The sequence below is a fragment of the Rhinopithecus roxellana genome, chromosome 14 (genome assembly GCF_007565055.1).
Source record: "Rhinopithecus roxellana isolate Shanxi Qingling chromosome 14, ASM756505v1, whole genome shotgun sequence".
Classification (NCBI taxonomy): domain Eukaryota; kingdom Metazoa; phylum Chordata; class Mammalia; order Primates; family Cercopithecidae; genus Rhinopithecus; species Rhinopithecus roxellana.
The window spans coordinates 93,635,633-93,654,440 of record NC_044562.1 but is presented as its reverse complement, the minus strand read 5'-3'; the positions used below and the strand labels follow the sequence as shown (position 1 = coordinate 93,654,440).

The window sequence follows — 18,808 nt, the reverse complement described above, 5'->3', positions numbered from 1 at the left end:
ATACCCTCTGACCTCTAATTCCACTTTTGGTTTTCTCATGAGTTTAATGAGGCATGTACAAGAATATTTACTGCTACTTTTGAGAGGAGGGAGGAGTAATAGCAAATGACTAGAATCAACCTGAATACTCAGTAACTAGGTACTGGTTAAATAAGTAATGGTATTTAATGGAATACAACGTGGGTTTTAAAAATAATAAAACAGCTCTATACATACAAATAAAAACCAATTACTATAAACATTGTTAGTGAAAAGCAAGGGTACACAGAAAGCTACCATTTATGTAAAATAGAAGGGAAAAAATAATGCACTTAGAATATCTAGAGAATGGCACATTCAACTGTAGAAGTCTAGAGGTATCACGTGTTACCTCTAGTGAAGTGATTACAGGATGGCAGCAATTTAAGAAGGCTTACTTTTGAACGTGCCCTGTGAATTATGTCTATGTATATGTATTTCCCATTCAAAATTTAAATTCCATTATTTTTAAAAAGACCCAAAACTTTCATATCTAAAATCAGTCTATGAATCTCTTCTATCAGTATCAAGACAACATGTTTGACCAAAGCATTTCAGGGACTGCTCTTTCATGTATATAACCAGCTGACCTAATGATATTGCCATGGCCTGAATTCTTAAAGTCAGGCAAACATTCATTCATGCAATAACCATCGACTAAGGACTTACTACTGCATTACAGGCCCTATGCTAGGTACTAAGGCAAATTCAAAAAAAGTTGAGCTGCCTCTTAAAGACCATTCAAGTAGCTGCAGAAGGCAGACACATAAAAAATAATAACAATTCAAGGAGGTAAGTATCATCACATCTAGACTTAAAAAAAAAATTAACACCAAAAGCAACGGCAGCAAAAGCCAAAATTGACAAATGGGATCTCATTAAACTAAAGAGCTTCTGCACAGCAAAAGAAACTACCACCAGAATGAACAGGCAACCTACAGAATGGGAAAAAATTTTTGCAATCTACTCATCTGACAAAGGGCTAATATCCAGAATCTACAAAGAACTCAAACAAATATACAAGAAAAAAACAAACAACCCCATCAAAAAGTGGGGAAAGGATATGAACAGACATTTCTCAAAAGAAGACATTCATACAGCCAACAGACACATGAAAAAATGCTCATCATCACTCGCCATCAGAGAAATGCAAATCAAAACCACAATGAGATACCATCTCACACCAGTTAGAATGGCAATCATTAAAAAATCAGGAAACAACAGATGTTGGAGAGGATGTGGAGAAATAGGAACACTTTTACACTGTTGGTGGGATTGTAAACTAGTTCAACCATTATGGAAAACAGTATGGCAATTCCTCAAGGATCTAGAACTAGATGTACCATATGACCCAGCCATCCCACTACTGGGTATATACCCAAAGGATTATAAATTATTCTACTACAAAGACACATGCACACGTATGTTTATTGCGGCACTATTCACAATAGCAAAGACTTGGAATCAACCCAAATGTCCATCTGTGACAGACTGGATTAAGAAAATGTGGCACATATACACCATGGAATGCTATGCAGCCATAAAAAAGGATGAGTTTGCGTCCTTTGTAGGGACATGGATGCAGCTGGAAACCATCATTCTTAGCAAACTATCACAGGAACAGAAAACCAAACACCGCATGTTCTCACTCATAGGTGGGAACTGAACAATGAGATCACTTGGACTCGGGAAGGGGAACATCACACACTGGGGCCTATCATGGGGGGGGAGGGGGGAGGGATTGCATTGGGAGTTATACATGATATAAATGATGAATTGAAAAAAAAAAAATTAAACTGTCACAGCCAAGAGGGACCTAAAGAGACATTACAAGTTAATATAATGTGGTATCCTGGATGTGATTCTGAAACAGAAAAACTAGTAAAACTAAGGAAATCTTAGTTTAAGAAAACTTAGTTTAAGTAGAAACTAAGAAGTCTGAATAAACCATGAACTTTACTAATATCAGTTCATTACTTGTAACAAATATACCACATTAATGTTAATAATAGAGAAATTGGGTGAGAGAGCATTATAGGCACACTCTGTACTATTTCCTCAATGGTTCCATTAATCTAAAACTGTTTGTTTATAAAAATAGCCTATAAAAATTAAAAATAAACACCTAAAAATGTATTGAATTTTTCTAATTTGAGATGTCATTTGTCTAAGAGAACATGCACATGTGTCAGCCATATGCAATTTTATTTTAGCGTAAGTATTGCTGTTACTATCTTTCCCATATAAACTGATTGCCTTAATATTAATTTTGAATTTGGAAAATAAAAAAGTTAACCTGGCATCCAAAGTATTGTGATGCAGCAAAAAACAATCCTAATTTTTCATACTTCTCAACAATGACATTGCAGTGCAACAACCACTTTATTCTAGTTCTTCAGAACCCTAGACTTCTTCATTTGTCTTAAGGACTACCACAACATTCTCAAAATAAAACGAATTTTGCAACATGTAGCTAAGAAAGGAAAGAAAAGGGAGAAAAGAAAAGAAGGTAGAATCATAAAATCATACAGTTGGTAAAATCCCAAGAAGATCATGAACTGCCATCTGGATGCTTTGATCTGCATCTGTGTTTGTGTGTGTATAATATGTTTAACAATTAAATCATAATCCACATTTAACACATCATTTGTAACTACACAACAAAAAAAAAAAGCTCTCTAAAAAGCTAACCATTAAAAATTAAAAACCACTCTTTTGGCCAGGTGTGGTGGTTCATGCCTGTAATCCCCTCACTTTGGAAGACTCAAGTGAGACGATCACTTGAGGCCAAGAGTTCGAGAACAGCCTCGGCAACATAATGAGATCCTGTTTCTACAAAAATTTAAAAAAATAAGCCAGGCATGGTGGTACATGCCTATAGTCCCAGATACTCGAGAGTCTGAAGCAGGTGGGTCACTTGAGCCCAGGACTTTGAGACTACAGTGAGCTATAATCACACACTGCACTCTAGCCTGGGCCACAAAGTGAGACCTACAAACGAACAAAAAACAGTCAAACTCTTGAGCTAAAAAGAAAAACTCTCGAGCTAAAAAGAAAATATTTTTTAAATTATCTAAAAGAAATAAAAACTATGAGATATGGCCAAAATAAAAACGTCATACTTTTAAATACTTCCATTAAGAAAAGAATTCGTAAATACAACTGGGCACCCAATTTAAGATGAAAAAAATAACAACCAAATGGCCCCCATAAGAAGGTAGATGAAATATATTAAGAAAAGGAAAAAATTAATGAAGACAAAACAAAAATAAAGCAAGAGCTGATTTTCAGGAAAGCTAAAATAGAAAAATTTACAATGTCGGCCGGGCGCGGTGGCTCAAGCCTGTAATCCCAGCACTTTGGGAGGCTGAGACGGGCGGATCACGAGGTCAGGAGATCGAGACCATTCTGGTTAATACGGTGAAACCCCGTCTCTACTAAAAAATACAAAAAACTAGCCGGGCGACGAGGCGGGCGCCTGTAGTCCCAGCTACTCGGGAGGCTGAGACAGGAGAATGGCGTGAACTCGGGAGGCGGAGCTTGCAGTGAGCTGAGAGCCGGCCACTGCACTCCAGCCTGGGTGGCAGAGCAAGACTCCGTCTCAAAAAAAAAAAAAAAAAAGAAAAATTTACAATGTCTAGACAAGAGGAGAACAGAAATTTTTTTAAATCATAAATCCTGTAAGTTAGAAAGCTTATACATATATTTTAAAAATGTACTATTGGCATGTGATTTTTTTAAAATCAAGGAAACAAAATGGTATGCAAAAAGATCTACATACACACATATACACAAATACAAGAACTCAGGTTATGACACAGGTGGTGACATTTTATATCAGCAGGGATAATGAGAGATACAAGAAGTCCTGCCTCACACCACATATAAAAACAAACTCCAAGATGATTACAAATATTTAAAACAAAAAACAAAGGCATGAAGAAAAAGGCATAAAAGAAGCCGTAAAGAAAAATTCTCCTTACATCTGATTAAATCAAAAATTTTAATCTCTGTATGATAAAGAATAACATATACAGTTAAAAGACAAACCACTGGGTTCTGAAAAAAAATCTGTAACACATTTAAAATACAAAGGATATTACTCATACTCAAATACTGCTTACAAAGCCAAAATATACAAATAACTCAATAGAAAAATGGGCAAAGTATATTAACAAACATATCATAGAATAAAATATGGCCAATCAGTACACAAAAAAGTTCTACCTGAAAATAGATAATATGGGATTATCAGTATGTATATCTACACATTTTTGGCCCATTATTTTGGTAGGGAAAAAAGAAGCTGATAATCCCAGGGTTAGCAACAGTGACAGGAAATCGGCATTCTCTTATGTTGCTGGTGTGAGTATAAATTGGTATAGCCTTCTAGGAAGTGTCTAGCAAGGATTTCAAAGGTCCATACACAATGTGAGCAACAAAATAAATAATAACTAGTAACAAATTAAAACCCATAGAATAAAAGAAATATCCATGAGTCTATAATGATATAAATAAATATTAAATACTTGAATAAATAAGTGAAAGAACAAGATCTTTTTTATGGTATAATTTTGATTAAAGAATCATTAATGGCTGCATAAAATAAGTGGGCAAAAGTAAGATAAGAAACAGGGTATTTACACAGTCTCAAAGTTCTTCCCCATACCGATCCTTATTTATTAGGAAAAACAGTAACTTCACAGTGGAGTAACTTGGCAGACTGTAGTACCTTAATCAAGTGGCTCAAGCTAACATCACCCAAATGATATGGCAACATTATGTGTCTCCTGATTCCACACTGAGAAGGGCACAACATCGATTCTAAGATATTCGTGCCCAAAATGCATAACCAAAGTTTAATCATAAGAAAATATCAGACAGACAAAAATTGAAGGCTATCCCATAAATTAACTGGCCAGTACTCTATAAAGTATCATGGTCTTAAAAACAAAGAAAAACTGAGGAACTATTTAAGATAAAGGAAAACTAAGGAGATGTTGACAACAAAATGCAATGTGTGATTCTGGATTGGCTTCTGGTCCAAGAAATGGACATGAGTTAAGACAACCAACAAAATTTAAACAAGGTCTATAGATTAGCTGTTAGTATGGTATCAATGTAATTTCTTGGCTTTTGGTTTTTGTGTTTTTAAAATTGGCTCCCTCTGAGCAGGGTTCAGGGAGATTTTGCTTTGGGTTTGTTTGTTTTGAGACAAGTTTCGCTCTTGTTGCCCAGACTGGAGTGCAATAGTACAATCTCAGCTCACCACAACCTCCACCTCCAGGGTTCAAGCAATTCTCCTGCCTCAGCCTGCTGAGTACCTGGGATTACAGGCATGCACCACCATGCCCAGCTAATTTTTTGTATTTTTAGTAGAGGCAGGGTTTCTCCATGTTGGTCAGGCTGGTCTCAAACTCCCGACCTCAGGTGATCCGCCCGCCTCAGCCTCCCAAAGTGGTGGTATTATAGGTGTGAACCACTGCATCCAGCTTGGGGCTTGGTTTTTTTTAGAGGCCAGGACAGGCCTCACTATGTTGCCCAGGCTGGATGTACCTATTCACGGGCTGCGGGGAGGTCAAAGTACACTGCAGCCTCCAACTCGCGTAGTCAAGTAATCCTCCTACTGCATTTGTAGTTTCCTGGTTTTTATCATTGTACTGTGGTTTTTTTTTTTTTTTTTTTTTTTTTTTTTTTTTTTTTTTTAAGATGGAGTCTAGCTCTGTCACCCAGACTGGAGTGTAGTTCAAGGAATTATTCTACCTCAGCCTCCCGAGTAGCTGGGACTACAGGCATGTGCCAACATGCCTAGCTAATTTTTGTATTTTTAGTAGAGACAGGGGTTTCACCATGTTGGCCAGGCTGGTCTTGAACTCCTGACCTCGAGCCATTGGCCCTCCTTGGCTTCCCAAAGTGCTAGGATTACAGGCGTGAGCCACCACTCCTGGCCTCTGTGGTTATTTTGGATTTAATATTTGAGAAAGCCAGGGGAAGGTGATCCAAGAACTTCTTGTACCAGTTTTGCAACATTTTTGTAAGCCTGAAATTATTCCAAAAAGGAAAGTTAAAAAATAAAAAATAAATTTAAAAAACATTTTTAAGGTCCATAAACTCTGACCCAGAACTTCAAATTCTAGCAAGATATAACATAGAAATAGTTGCATGTGGCCGGGCGCAGTAGCTCACGCCTGTAATCCCAGCACTCTGGGAGGGCGAGGTGGGCAGATCACCTGAGGTCGGGAGTTTGAGACCAGCCTGGCCAACATGGTGAAACCCGTCTCTACTAAAAATACAAAAATTAGCCAGGCATGGTGGCACATGCCTGTAATCCCAGCTACTCTGGAGGCTGAGGCAGGAGAATTGCTTGAGTCCGGGAGATGGAGGTTGCAATGACCCAAGACCGTGCCATAGCACTCCAGCCTGGCCGACAGAGTGAGACTGTCTCAAAAAAACAAAACAAAACAAAAAAGAAACCGTTTCATGTAAAAACATGTTTGCTGAAGCACTGCTCATGAGAGTTATACATTGGAGCTCGGCGTGGTGACTCATGCCTGTAATCCCAGCACTTTGGGAAGCCAAGGCGGGCAGATCACCTGAGGTCAGGAGTTCAAGACCAGCCTGGCCAACATGGCAAAACCCAGTCTCTATTAAATATACAAAAAAATTAGCCAGGTGTGGTGATGTGTGCCTGTAATCCCAGCTACTCGGGAGGCTGAGGCAGGAAGAATTGCTTGAATCAGGGAGGCAGAGGTTGCAGTGAGCTGAGATCGTGACAGAGCAAGACTCCGTCACAAAAAAAAAAACCACTGGAAATTTATACTGACCCCAGGATAGGCTAATTCTATCTTCCCATCAGCTAAGAAATCATCTTGTTTTCCTCTAATTTTTCCCCATTAAAATATTTTTGCCATCTCTAAAGTCTATGTTAGTGATCCGCAAGGTAAAGAAGTTTATCTCTTTCTACTAATTGGTGCACATCTCAGTTAATTCTGCACAGACGTGCTAATGATCTATTTTTACCTTATCTTGTACAGCTGGAGCTAAAAACTTACCACCGTATTTAATCTGATTTTCCACCAATGTTTTTCTTTAACATAGGGCATTAACTCTTAAATGTTATCAAAATAATTACTTTTATTAAAAACAACTAAAACAAATGGATACAAGAAAAGCTATCAAAATAAAAACAGATTATTTAAAAACCCAATTCTTTTTGATATCTCTTTTACTCAGAATTAGCAGAGTACTATTAATGTGGAACTGACTCAGTTTTGACTTGATTGTCCTTACTCTGCTTTTGTCACCAGATTTTCTGTTGCTAACCTTCCAAAAACTATTTTGCAGGTGCGGTGGCTCACACCTGTAATCTCAGCACTTTGGGAGGCCAAGGCAGGTGAATCACCTGAGGTCGGGAGTTCCAGACCAGCCTGACCAACATGGGGAAACCTCGCCTCTAATAAAAATATAAAAAATTAGCCAGGCGTGGTGGCACATGCCTGTAATCCCAGCTACTTGGGAGACCGAGGCAGGAGAATCGCTTGAACCTGGGAGGTGGAGGTTGCGGTGAGCTGAGATCATGCCATTGCACTCTACCCTGGGCAACAAGAGTGAAACTCCACCTCAGAAAAAACAAACAAACAAACAGATAAAAACTATTTCTTCCTCCTTTTCCCCCTGCTTAATCCTATAACATACTTATGAAACATCTTAATGATATACAATTATTTATTAGCCTTAGACTTTTATTTAGGAAAAAAATATAATGTAGTCCATATCTTCTATAGTGAAATTTCTTACTTAAGCTAAGAAAAATTTAAAATTGCAAATGAAAGTTACTAAAATTTCACTTTATATTCCTTGATTCAAAGATTCATTTATAGTATTGATTGGGACATGAACACAAATACCCACTGTAACATATAACTATGTATAAATATTATTCCAATCAACTACTTTACCTGCTCTCTTGACAGTGATATGGGTGGTGCTGCAGTACATCCTGTAAGAAACGCTCCATCAAACTGCTGGTACATATTTGACGTCTACTCTGTCTGGTCAAACTCCTGTGCTGAGCACTGAACAAATGCTATAAAGAAAAAAGAAATGGAATATTTTTAAATGGATAGTATTTAGTAGTGAGAGTTCGACAACATGGATTCATTTATATACTCCTGGTAAAATTATGAACTGACAGCTTTTCTATAAAGCAATTCTGAAATTTGCATCTAAAAACCATAAAACTACTTTCCCTTAGGTAAAATAATGAGATTTCCCTAAGTATAGCCTAAGGAAATAGTCTTAAAGGTAAATGATTCATGCAAAAAAGATATCATTATCATAGCATAACAAAAAACTGGAAACCTCCTAAGTTTCTAACAGTAAAAGACTTCAGTTATAATAGGTTCTAAGATGTAATACTATGCAGCTATCTAAAATAATACAAAGAATTTTTAATAACATGGGGAAATGTTACATATTAAGAAAAAATGAGTGTAGTAGTGTGGCCAAGCGGTCTAAGGCGCTGGATTTAGAAAAAAATGAGGAATGCAAAAACCACATGTATGGTTTCATGTCAAACTACAGTTTAAAAACATACAGACAAGTAAATGGAAGAAATTACAGTTGTCCCCTATTATCCTCAGGGGATTTGTTCCAAGACCCCCAGTGGATGCCTGAAACAGTGGATAGTACCAAACGTATATATGTTTTTCCTTACGTACCTATGATAAAGATTAATTTATAAACTAGACATAGTAAGGGATTAACGACAATAACTGATAATGAAATAAAACAATTATAACAATACACTGTAACAAAAGTAAAATAAGGGTTACTTGAACACAAGCACTGTGATATCCAACAGTTGATCTAATAACCAAGACAGTTACTGAGTGACTAATGGGCAGATGGTATATACAGCAGGAATATGCTGGACAAATGGATGATTCATATTCTGAGTGGGACAATGAGTGACAGCGAAGGATTTCATCAAGCTACTCAGAATGACGTGCAATTTATTTGCCCATTTATTTCTGGAATTTTCCATATAATATTTTCGAGCCATGTTTGGCTGTAACTGAAACCAACCACAGATAAGGGGGGACTAGTGTATATGTATACCAAACCTTACTAGTACAGATGTCAGTGTGGTGCAGTTACGAGTAATTTTTCAATTTTTCTTATAAATTCTTATCTTTTTCAATGAGTAAATGTTTTTTAAAATGAAAATCTGTTAAGAGAGAGAACAGGGTTGGATTATTGTATTAAAAGAGGTCAAAGATTAACTGACAAAAAAGGCCCCTTTATTTTCTTTCAGAAATTAAAAATCCTAACTTAAACACAAAATTAAAATTAAATAAATAAACTAAATTTTTCAGACTTGTAATTCTCTCTACAGTTAGAAAGATAATCTTTCTTTACTAATATTATTTAGTGGACTAGCAAGCAGAATGGGCTAAAGTCTACCTATGGAGCACCTATGATGTACCAAACACAGTGTTATTCCATTTACACAGTAATCTTCACTGACTTTTCACTAAGAATATTGTCCCCATTTAGCATGAAAAGACTAAGGCACAAAAAATTAAGAGTAAACTGGGCTGGGCACAGTGGCTCAGGCCTGTAATCCCAGCACTTTGGGAGGCTGCAGCGGGCAGATCACCTGAGGTCAGTTTAAGACCAGCCTGGCCAACAAGGCGAAACCCCGTCTCTAGAGAACAACAACAACAAAAAATTACCCAGGCATGGTGGTGCTGTGTGCCCAGTCCTAGCTACTGGGGAGGCTGAGGCAGGAGAATTGCTTGAACCCTGGAGGCGGAGGTTGCAGTGAGCTGAGACTGCATCACTGCACTCCAACCTGGGCGACAGAGTGAGATTCTGTCTCAAAAAAATAAAACAGAAAAGAAAAGAAAAAAAAAAAAAAAGAATTAGAGTAAACTGCCCAAAGTTTTACACTGAGCAAACAGCAAGGCCAGGATTTTAATAACTCCAAAGCTTATCCTCTTTCTTTGTATCATGCTAGGAAATGGCATATTTCTAACATGTTATTTATAATTTAATAGTGCATTTTAATTTAACAATACTTAGAAAAGATATTTTAAAATATCCCAGTAAAGGTGTTAAAGAACTTAAATCAGGTTGCTAACTCCTAACCACTGTTACAACTCTTGGCATTATTTTCTTCCACGTTGACTTCAGAGGTCCATGCTAGTGCTCCTAGCCCCAGGAACAATCCACATTATGACACTTTCAAAATCCTGCTACAAAACTCTCCACTGTCCAGGACCCATTACCAGAGTTAGAATGCCTGGTGGTTAAAGGGGACAAATGCACAAGGAAACAAATATTCAGTTAAAATCCAACCTTACTGAATAAAGAATATGTGGTACATATACATCATGGAATACTACACAGCCACAAAAAATGAGATCGTGTCATTTGCAGCAACATGGATGCAGCTGGAGGCCATCATCCTAAGCAAATTTACACAGGAACAGAAAACCAAATACCGCATGTTCTCACTTTTAAGTGGGAGCTAAACATTAGGTCCATGTGGACATAAAGATGGGAATAAAAGGCACTGGGAGATACTGGGTCAGGAGAGACAGGGCAGGGGGCAAGGGCTGAAAAACTACCTATCAGGTACTATGCTCATTACCTGAGTGATGGGATCCTTTGTACCCCAAACCTCAGCATCACACAATATACCCACGTAACAAGCCTGGACATGTGTCCCCCCCGACTCTAAAATAAAAGTTGAAATTACAAAAATAAATAATAAAATCCAACCTTGTCCTCTCTCTGCCAAGGCAAAAAGAAAAAAGAAATGTGAATAGAAAACTTCATTTACATGCCATAAGGTGTCAGTTCCTTTAGATTTTTTGAATTGATGTATAACATACATAAAGTACACAAATCATATGCATATAGCTCAATCAACTATCACAAAGTAGACACATCCTTACCATCTATCCATGAAAAGTTGACAAGCATCCAGAAATCCCTGTAATGTCCCATCCCAATCTAATATCCCTTCCCTTTTCCCCAAAAGTAACTATTACCTAACTTTTAATACTATAGTTTTGAAATTTTCTGAAATGTATATAAATGGAGTCATATAATATGTACGCTTTTGCATTCAGCTTATTTTACTCAATATTATATATGTGATATTCATCCATATTAACTGAATCTGTTCATTTTCTTTTCTGCATTAATATTTCACTGTATGAATATGCCATATTTCATTTATTCATTCTACTCTTGACGGACAATTGTGTTGTTTCCAGCTTTTGGCTATTACTAATAATGCTGTGAAGAACCTTCTTGTATGTGTCTTTTGGTGCCAATGTGCATGTATTTTTGTTGAGTACATTATTAGGAGTGAAACTTCTGGGTCATAAAAATTTGCGCACATTCAGCTTTAGTACTCACTATTGACCAGTCTTCCAAAGTGGCTGTACCAATGTATATTCCTACCAGCAGTATTCCTAGCTCCTTATCAACACTTGGTATTGTCAGTCTCTTTCATTTTAGCAATTATAAGGATGTTTATTGTTATATCACTGTGGCCTTAATCTGTAATTTTTGTGATAGCTTTTCATATTTACTGGCCATCTGGATATCCTCTTTTATGTTGGATCTGTTAAGTCTCTCTGTTTTTTCAAATGGATGTTCTGTCTCTTCCTTATGGACATGTAGAAATTCCTTATTCTGGACACCAGTTCTTTGCTCAATTATATGTGTTTCAAGTACCATCTTCCTCTCTGGAGCTTCTTTTCACTTTCTTAATCATCTTCCATTGTTTCTTAACTTTACTGCAGTCCAGAGTTTTTATCTTTTTTTGTCAGTGGTTTTTGTGGCCAGAAATCTCTCTTTACCATCAAAGTCCTAGAGATTTTCTCCTGTCTCTAGAAGCTTTACTATTTTGGCTACAACATTTACGTCTATAGTCTACTTCTAACTGATTTTTATATGCAGGGTGATTCCGCAATAAAGTTTCACTTTCCTCTCCATATGAATATTCAATTGACCTAGTATCATTTATTGAAGAAAGTTCTGTCCTCACTGCTGTGCAGCACCACCTTTGTTACAAATCAGACGTCCATATATGTGTCTGTTTCTGGAATTCCTGGTTTGTTTCCATGGTCTAACTCTGCAGCAAGACTATATTATTTTAAAGACTAAAGTTTCATAAGTTTTAGTATCTGATAGAGGACATCTATTCACTTTGTTCTTAAGATTATCCTAGTTCTTCTGGAGCCTTTTACTTTCCCACATTTATTTTTGGAATTGGCTTTTCATTAAAAAAAAATTCTCTGAGATTTTGATTGAAATTACGTTGGATAAATATAACAATCTAGGCACAATTGACAATGTTTACAATATTGATTCTTCAATCCATGAACATGAAAATTTCTTTCAATGTTTATAGTTTCTAGTTTAAAGATCTTACATTTTCTCATGTTTATTCCCTAGATTTTGATGTTCTTTGATGCTATTGTAATTTTTTTATCTCATTTTCTACATGGTATCTGTATATAAAAATACAGTTTCTTTTTACATTGGTCTAACAACCTTTTTTAACTCACTTATTGATTCTAATGGTTTACCTAGATATCTTTTGAGTTTCTATGTCCACATGTTGTGTATAAATAATAGTTTTATTTCTTCTTATCCAATCTTTATCATTTTTATTTTTCTTTCCTTATTTCCTTGACTAGGACCTCTGACAAAATATTGAATACAGTTGTAATTCAAGCATCAAATCTATTTTCACTTAATATATTATTGATAGAGTTGTATTTAACTTTTTCTTTTTCAATCTGTTATTCTTGCCTATACAATTATCCCTTTTCCTCTCCTTTCTTGTCTTCTTGTGGACTACATTTCATCATTTCAATTTTTCCCTTTCTGTTAACTCTGTAGTTAGTTATAGACTTTTCATAGTCTATTTTGGTAAGAGATTACAATGAGCAACCCTGAACTGTCAATGTCTAAAATTACTTGTTACTTTTATTCTCTTTATAAACAATGTAAAGTCCTTAGAAATTAACATTATTTACTCCCCTCCCAATTTATATGCCATTGTTGTTCATCCCACAAGACAGAATTCACTTAGATTGCCTACATATTTACCTTTCCACTGTTCTTCATTACTTCCTGTATCTCTGAGCTTCCATCGGGAATCATTTTCCTTCTGCCTGAAGAACTCCTTTTTAGTTTTTCCTTTAGTGAGAGTCTGCTGGTGACAAATTCCCTTAATTTTTATTTCCTGAAAATAGTTTTATTTCACCTTCCTTATTAAAAGATATACGTATTGAGTAGAGAATTCTAGGTGCAGTTGTTTTATTTCTTTTGGCTTCCATTGTTTCTGTAAAATACTTCACTAGATATGGGCCCCATATTACTTCACTGCTTTTATAGTTCTCCAAAGCCTTGAAATACAAGGCTGCAAACATCCTTAACAAAATATTGTTAATAGCAAACCAAATCCAGCAACATATAAAAAGGATTATACACCATGACCAAGTGGGATTTAGCCCACAAATGCAAGATTAGTTTAACATCTGAAAACCAACCAATCTAACTGCTATAGGTTGAACTGCATCCCACCCAAAATTCACATGTTGAGGTTCTAACCCCTAATGTGACTGTATTTGGAAACAGGGCTTTTAGGAGGTAATTTAGGTTAGATGAAGTCATAACAGTAGCGACATCATTCAATAGGATTGGTGGCCTTATAAAATAGGAAGAGAAATCGCCCTCTCCCTCTGCTACAGAAGGGCACAGTAAGAAGGGCTGTTAGGTATTAGTCCATGGCCTGCTAGGAACTGGGCCACACAGCAGGAGGTAAGCGGCAGGCAAGCAAGCGCTACCACCTGAGCTCCACCTCCTGTCAGATCAGTGGAGGCATTAGATTCTCATAAGAGTGTAAACTGTATCATGAACTGTGCATGCAAGGGATCTAGGTTGTGTGCTCCTTATGAGAATCTAATGCCTGATGATCTGAGGTGGAACAGTTAAATCCCAAAACCACCCCTCCACCCTGTCTGTGGAAAAATTGTCTTCCACAAAACTGGTCCCTGGTGCCAAAAAGGCTGGGGACTGCTGATTTAAATTAACTAGTCTATGGTATTTTATTATGGCAGCCTGAGCTGACGAATACTGTAATATATTATATTAATGGACTAAAGAAAAAAAACACATACTTATCTAATAGTTGCAAAAAAGCGTTTGACAAAAGCCTATACCCTTTCATGATTAAACACTTAGCAAATTAGGAATAGAAGGCTAAAACCCACAACTAACATCAAACTTAATGACAAAAGACCGTAAGTTTTCTCCCAAGATTCAAAACAAAACAAGGATATCAATTCTCACTACTGTAATTTAACACTCATCATACTAGAAATTCTAGCAAGAGCAATTAGGCAAGAAAAAGAAATAATGGCATCCAGACTGGGGAAAAAACTAGTAAAACTATTTGGAGAGGACATAATCTAGTATATAGAAAATCCTAAGGAATCGACAAAAAAATTATTAGCACTAATAAACAAGGTCAGCAAGGTTGTATGATACAAGATCAATATTTAAAAATCTATTGAAGCTCTCCATACACTCCCAACAAATAATCCAAAATGAACTTAAGAAAACAATTCCATTTACAATAGCATTAAAATTAATAAAATGTTTAGGAATAAATTTAGCATAAGAAGTGTAAAACTTGTACACTGAAAATTACAAAACACTGTTAAAAGGTTTTAAATCTCTACATAAATGGAAATACATACCTCTATTCATGGACTGGAAGACTTAATATTAAGATGTATATTCCCCATGAATGTATCTACAGATTCAACACAATCCCTATCAGAATTCCAGCTGCTTTTCTGCAGAAACTAACAAGGTAATCTTTAAATTCATATGGAAATACAAGGAACCAAGAATAGCCAAAACAATCTTGAAAAAGAGGAACAAAGTTGGAGGACTCAAATGTCATGATTCCAAATTTTACTACAAAGCTGCAGTAATCAAGACTATGTGGTGCTGGCATCAGAGCAGATATATAGATAAATAAAATGGAATTGAAAGTCTAGAGGTAAACCTTATATTTATGGTCAACTGATTTTCAACAAGGATGTCAAGGCAATTGAATCGGGAAAGGATAGTCAACAAATGGTGCTGGTACTACTCTACATCACATGTAAAAGAATAAACTCGGAAAAAGATGGCCAGCACAATGAATAAACCACTGTATCTTAACAAAAACAACTGAAGAAGGGCAATGGAGTGCATCAGAGGAGAAAAAGAAACCAGGGTGAGCAAAGAACTCAGAATGGCAACACAGAAAACAGAAGGGAATGCCAGGCCTCCAGCACCCCATTCCCAACCGGAATCAGCGGGGAACCAGGAAGAACTTCTCCCTATAGCAAGGAGGCAAGCAAGAGGATTCCAACAACCAACCCCCATTAATACCTTGGACACCTACAGACCTCACCCCTGCAGTCCTCACAAGGACGAAGACCAGCTGAGGGAGCTGTCTGGAGTCTACACCACTGTGTTCCCCTGAGAGAAGAAGCCAATACTGTGCCCTGGCCCCTGTAGCCCATGTGGCTACACCACCTTGCAAGTGGAACTACGGCTGAAACGTGTTTTGCTCCAGAGGCAAGTAGCCATGGCTCCCTTTCATCCCTGAGGCTAAGCCACTGCTGAATCATCCCAGCCCGGTGGCCTGACATCCCCAGGCCAAGATACAAACAGTGGTTAAATCCTTCCTCATAGAACCAAGAAGAAATGAAGCCACTTCACCCACCTCTGCTCTTACCCCATCAGGCTGGAGCTGAAGTGGTACCCTGCCTCCCAGGAAAATAGTACCTTTGCGGCTCAAAGCAGTCACGCATCCCCAGTGCCTAGATTGAAGTAGCATCCTGAATTGCAGGAAACTGCCTTAGATATTTAGAGTAGTCACACACCCCAGTACCTAAGCTGAAGTGGCACCTTGCATCCCAGAGAAATGGCCGCCCGGAACAGTCATGCCACTGTCCCCGATCCCTGCCCAAACCTGAACTGAAGCAGCATATTGCCCCCTGGGGAAATGGTGTCCTGGCCAAGCTGAACAGCTGTGTACCGCAGGGCTGAGTACCTCATGTCCCAGGGAAAGAGAGCAGTGGCTAAGCTTAGACACCTCATCCTACTAGCCAAACAACTCTAGTACTCTGCTTTCCTAGACCAGACTAAATCCCTAGAGTCTGAGCTGCTGAGACGTGCCTTTACCTGGGGAATGGAGTCATTGTACTGTTCCCTGCCCTACACAGGGTCCAAACAACAGCTATGTGTCTGCTGCTGCTGAGTCCCACCATCCCAGTGTCTAGAGTCACTACTACACAATGCCTCATCCCCTGAGACCTAAGTTGCCACTGAGCTCTGCTGGCTCACGTTTCTGAACTGCAGCCACACCCTGCTTCCCAGGATCAAACCTCCAGAGCAACTATTTTTCCCTGGAGTCAGGTCAGTGCTGTGCCCTGCCCTTCAAGGGTAGAAATCTCAGCTACAACCTGACTCCCTGGGCCCCAACTACTAGGGGGTGCCTAAAAGTTACAGGTCCTGGCTCTGTGGGCAACCTACATCCAACCCCACCAAAAAGCAAATCTGTACCCCAAGATCCAGGTGCAACAATAGGTTCATAAGCCTATGAGCCTAGGACCCTGGTCCCACAGCCACTCCAAACACCTGCAACTGGAACACAGTGCTACTAAAGCTGCTTACAGGCCGTGTCAGACCTAACACCAAGAGGGATCTACTCAGCTAAGTCTCCCCATTGTAATGAAAACAAGAACAGGTGGATCCCAGAAGCCCTTGACATCAAGGACATTCAGCCTATGCTGCTGCCACTGCCACAAACTTCTACAGTGTAGGCCACTGAGGTGCCCACAGTTATTGCTGATGATGAACACAGCTGAAGAAACAGAATGAAGACTATATACCACTGCATCTATCTGGCAACAGAGTAACCACACTCTCCCAAGTAGCACATTAAAGCCCAACTACAGGTGAAAGTTATTCAATATGAAAGCCACTCCAGAAAGTATGGAAGAAGTGACTATTCCACCAGATGCGGACACATCAATGCAGGGATATAAGAAACATAAAAAAGCAAAGAAATATAACACCACCAAAGGAACATAACTTTCTCATTAAAAAAAAAAAAAAAAAAAAAAAAAAACCCAATGAAAAGAAAATAAACCAATTTCTGAAAAAGAATTCAAAATAAAGATCTTAAGGAAACTCAATGAGACAAGAAAATATACATAGACAATTCAACAAAATCAGAAAAACCATTCACATATGAGCAAAAATTCAACACAGAAAAAAATCATAAAAAAGAACCAAACAGGAATCCTACAGCTAAAGAATTCAATGAACGAAATAAAAAATACAATAGAGAGATTCAACAGCAGATTTGATAAAATAGAAGAAAGAAATCTCTAAATTTTTAGATCAGTCATTTGAAATTACCCAGTCAGAGGGAAAAAAAAGAAATGATGCAAAAGAGGTGAAAAAAACCTACAAGACTTATGGGACACCACTGAGTGAACAAATATTTGTTTTAGGGGAATCAGACAGGGAAGACAAAAAGAAAGGCATAGAAAACCTATTTAATGAAATAATAGCAAAAAACTTCCCAAGTCTATGGACATTCAGATATGGGAAGCTCGAAGAATTTCCCAAATACATTCAACCCAAAAATGTCCTCCTTGAGGCACATTATAAACTGTCAAAGATAATCTGAAAAACAGCAAAAGCATCAAGTCACATATAAGGGAATCATCATTAGACTAACAGCAGATTTATCTGCGAAACTTTAAAGGCCAGCAAAGAACGGGATGATATATTGAAAGTGTGAAAAACTATTCCAACAGCCAAACAATACTATACCCAGCAAAGTTATTCTTCAGACATGAGAGAAAAATCAAGTCTTTCCCGGAGAAACAAAAACTGAAGGAATTCATCACCACTAGACCAGTCTTACAGGAAATGACCAAAGAAGTCCTATATCTGGCAAGTAAAAAAGTCAATAGTTACTATCATGAAAAATTCCAAAAGTAAAAAACTCACTGGTAGAACAGACGTGCAAAGGAGAAAGAGAAAAGACATCCAACTCCACCAAAGAGCAAATCTGTACCCCAAGATCCAGGTGCAACAATAGGTTCATAAGCCTATGAGCCTAGGACTCTGGTCCCACAGTCACTCCAAGCACCTACAACTGTTTTATAACTAACCTAAAAATATAACTATCATATGATTCAGCAATCCTACTGACTAGGTATTTATCCAAAGGAAAGGAAATCAGTATATCAAAGAGATATCTGCACCCCAACGTTTATTACTATAGCACTGTTCACAATAGCTAAGATATAGAATCAATCTAAGTGTCCATCAACAGATAAAAGAAAAAAGGGCCAGACACAGAGGTTCATGCCTGTAATCCCAACACTTTGGGAGGCTGAGGCAGGTGGATCACATGAGGTCAGGAGTTTGAGACCAGCCTGGCCAACATGGTGAAACCACATCTCTACTAAAAATACAAAAATCAGTCAGGTATGTTGGCATGCTCCTGTAATCCCAGCTACTCAGGAGGCTGAGGCAGGAGAATTGCTTGAACCCAAGAGGTAAAGGTTGCACTAAGCCAAGATCATGCTACTGCACTCCAGCCTGGGTGACAGAACAAGACTCCATCTCACAAAAAGAAAAAAAGAAAAAAAAAAAGGAAATGTGGTATTATACACAG

General features: G+C 37.7%; 1 protein-coding gene across 3 annotated transcripts in view; it reads right to left on the bottom strand.

Annotated features, from left to right (window-relative positions):
* ZDBF2 (zinc finger DBF-type containing 2) overlaps positions 1–18,808 on the bottom strand; it is a 39,080-nt gene that overhangs the window by 10,348 nt on the left and 9,924 nt on the right. For 2 of the 3 annotated variants that reach the window (XM_030917074.1, XM_030917075.1), the window contains exon 5: positions 7,977–8,104. In XM_030917074.1, coding sequence (XP_030772934.1) covers positions 7,977–8,104 — 128 coding nt within the window. Of the gene's footprint in view, positions 1–7,976; positions 8,105–13,155; positions 13,259–18,808 lie in introns of all 3 variants that reach the window. The other variant, XM_030917076.1, reaches the window with a different exon arrangement.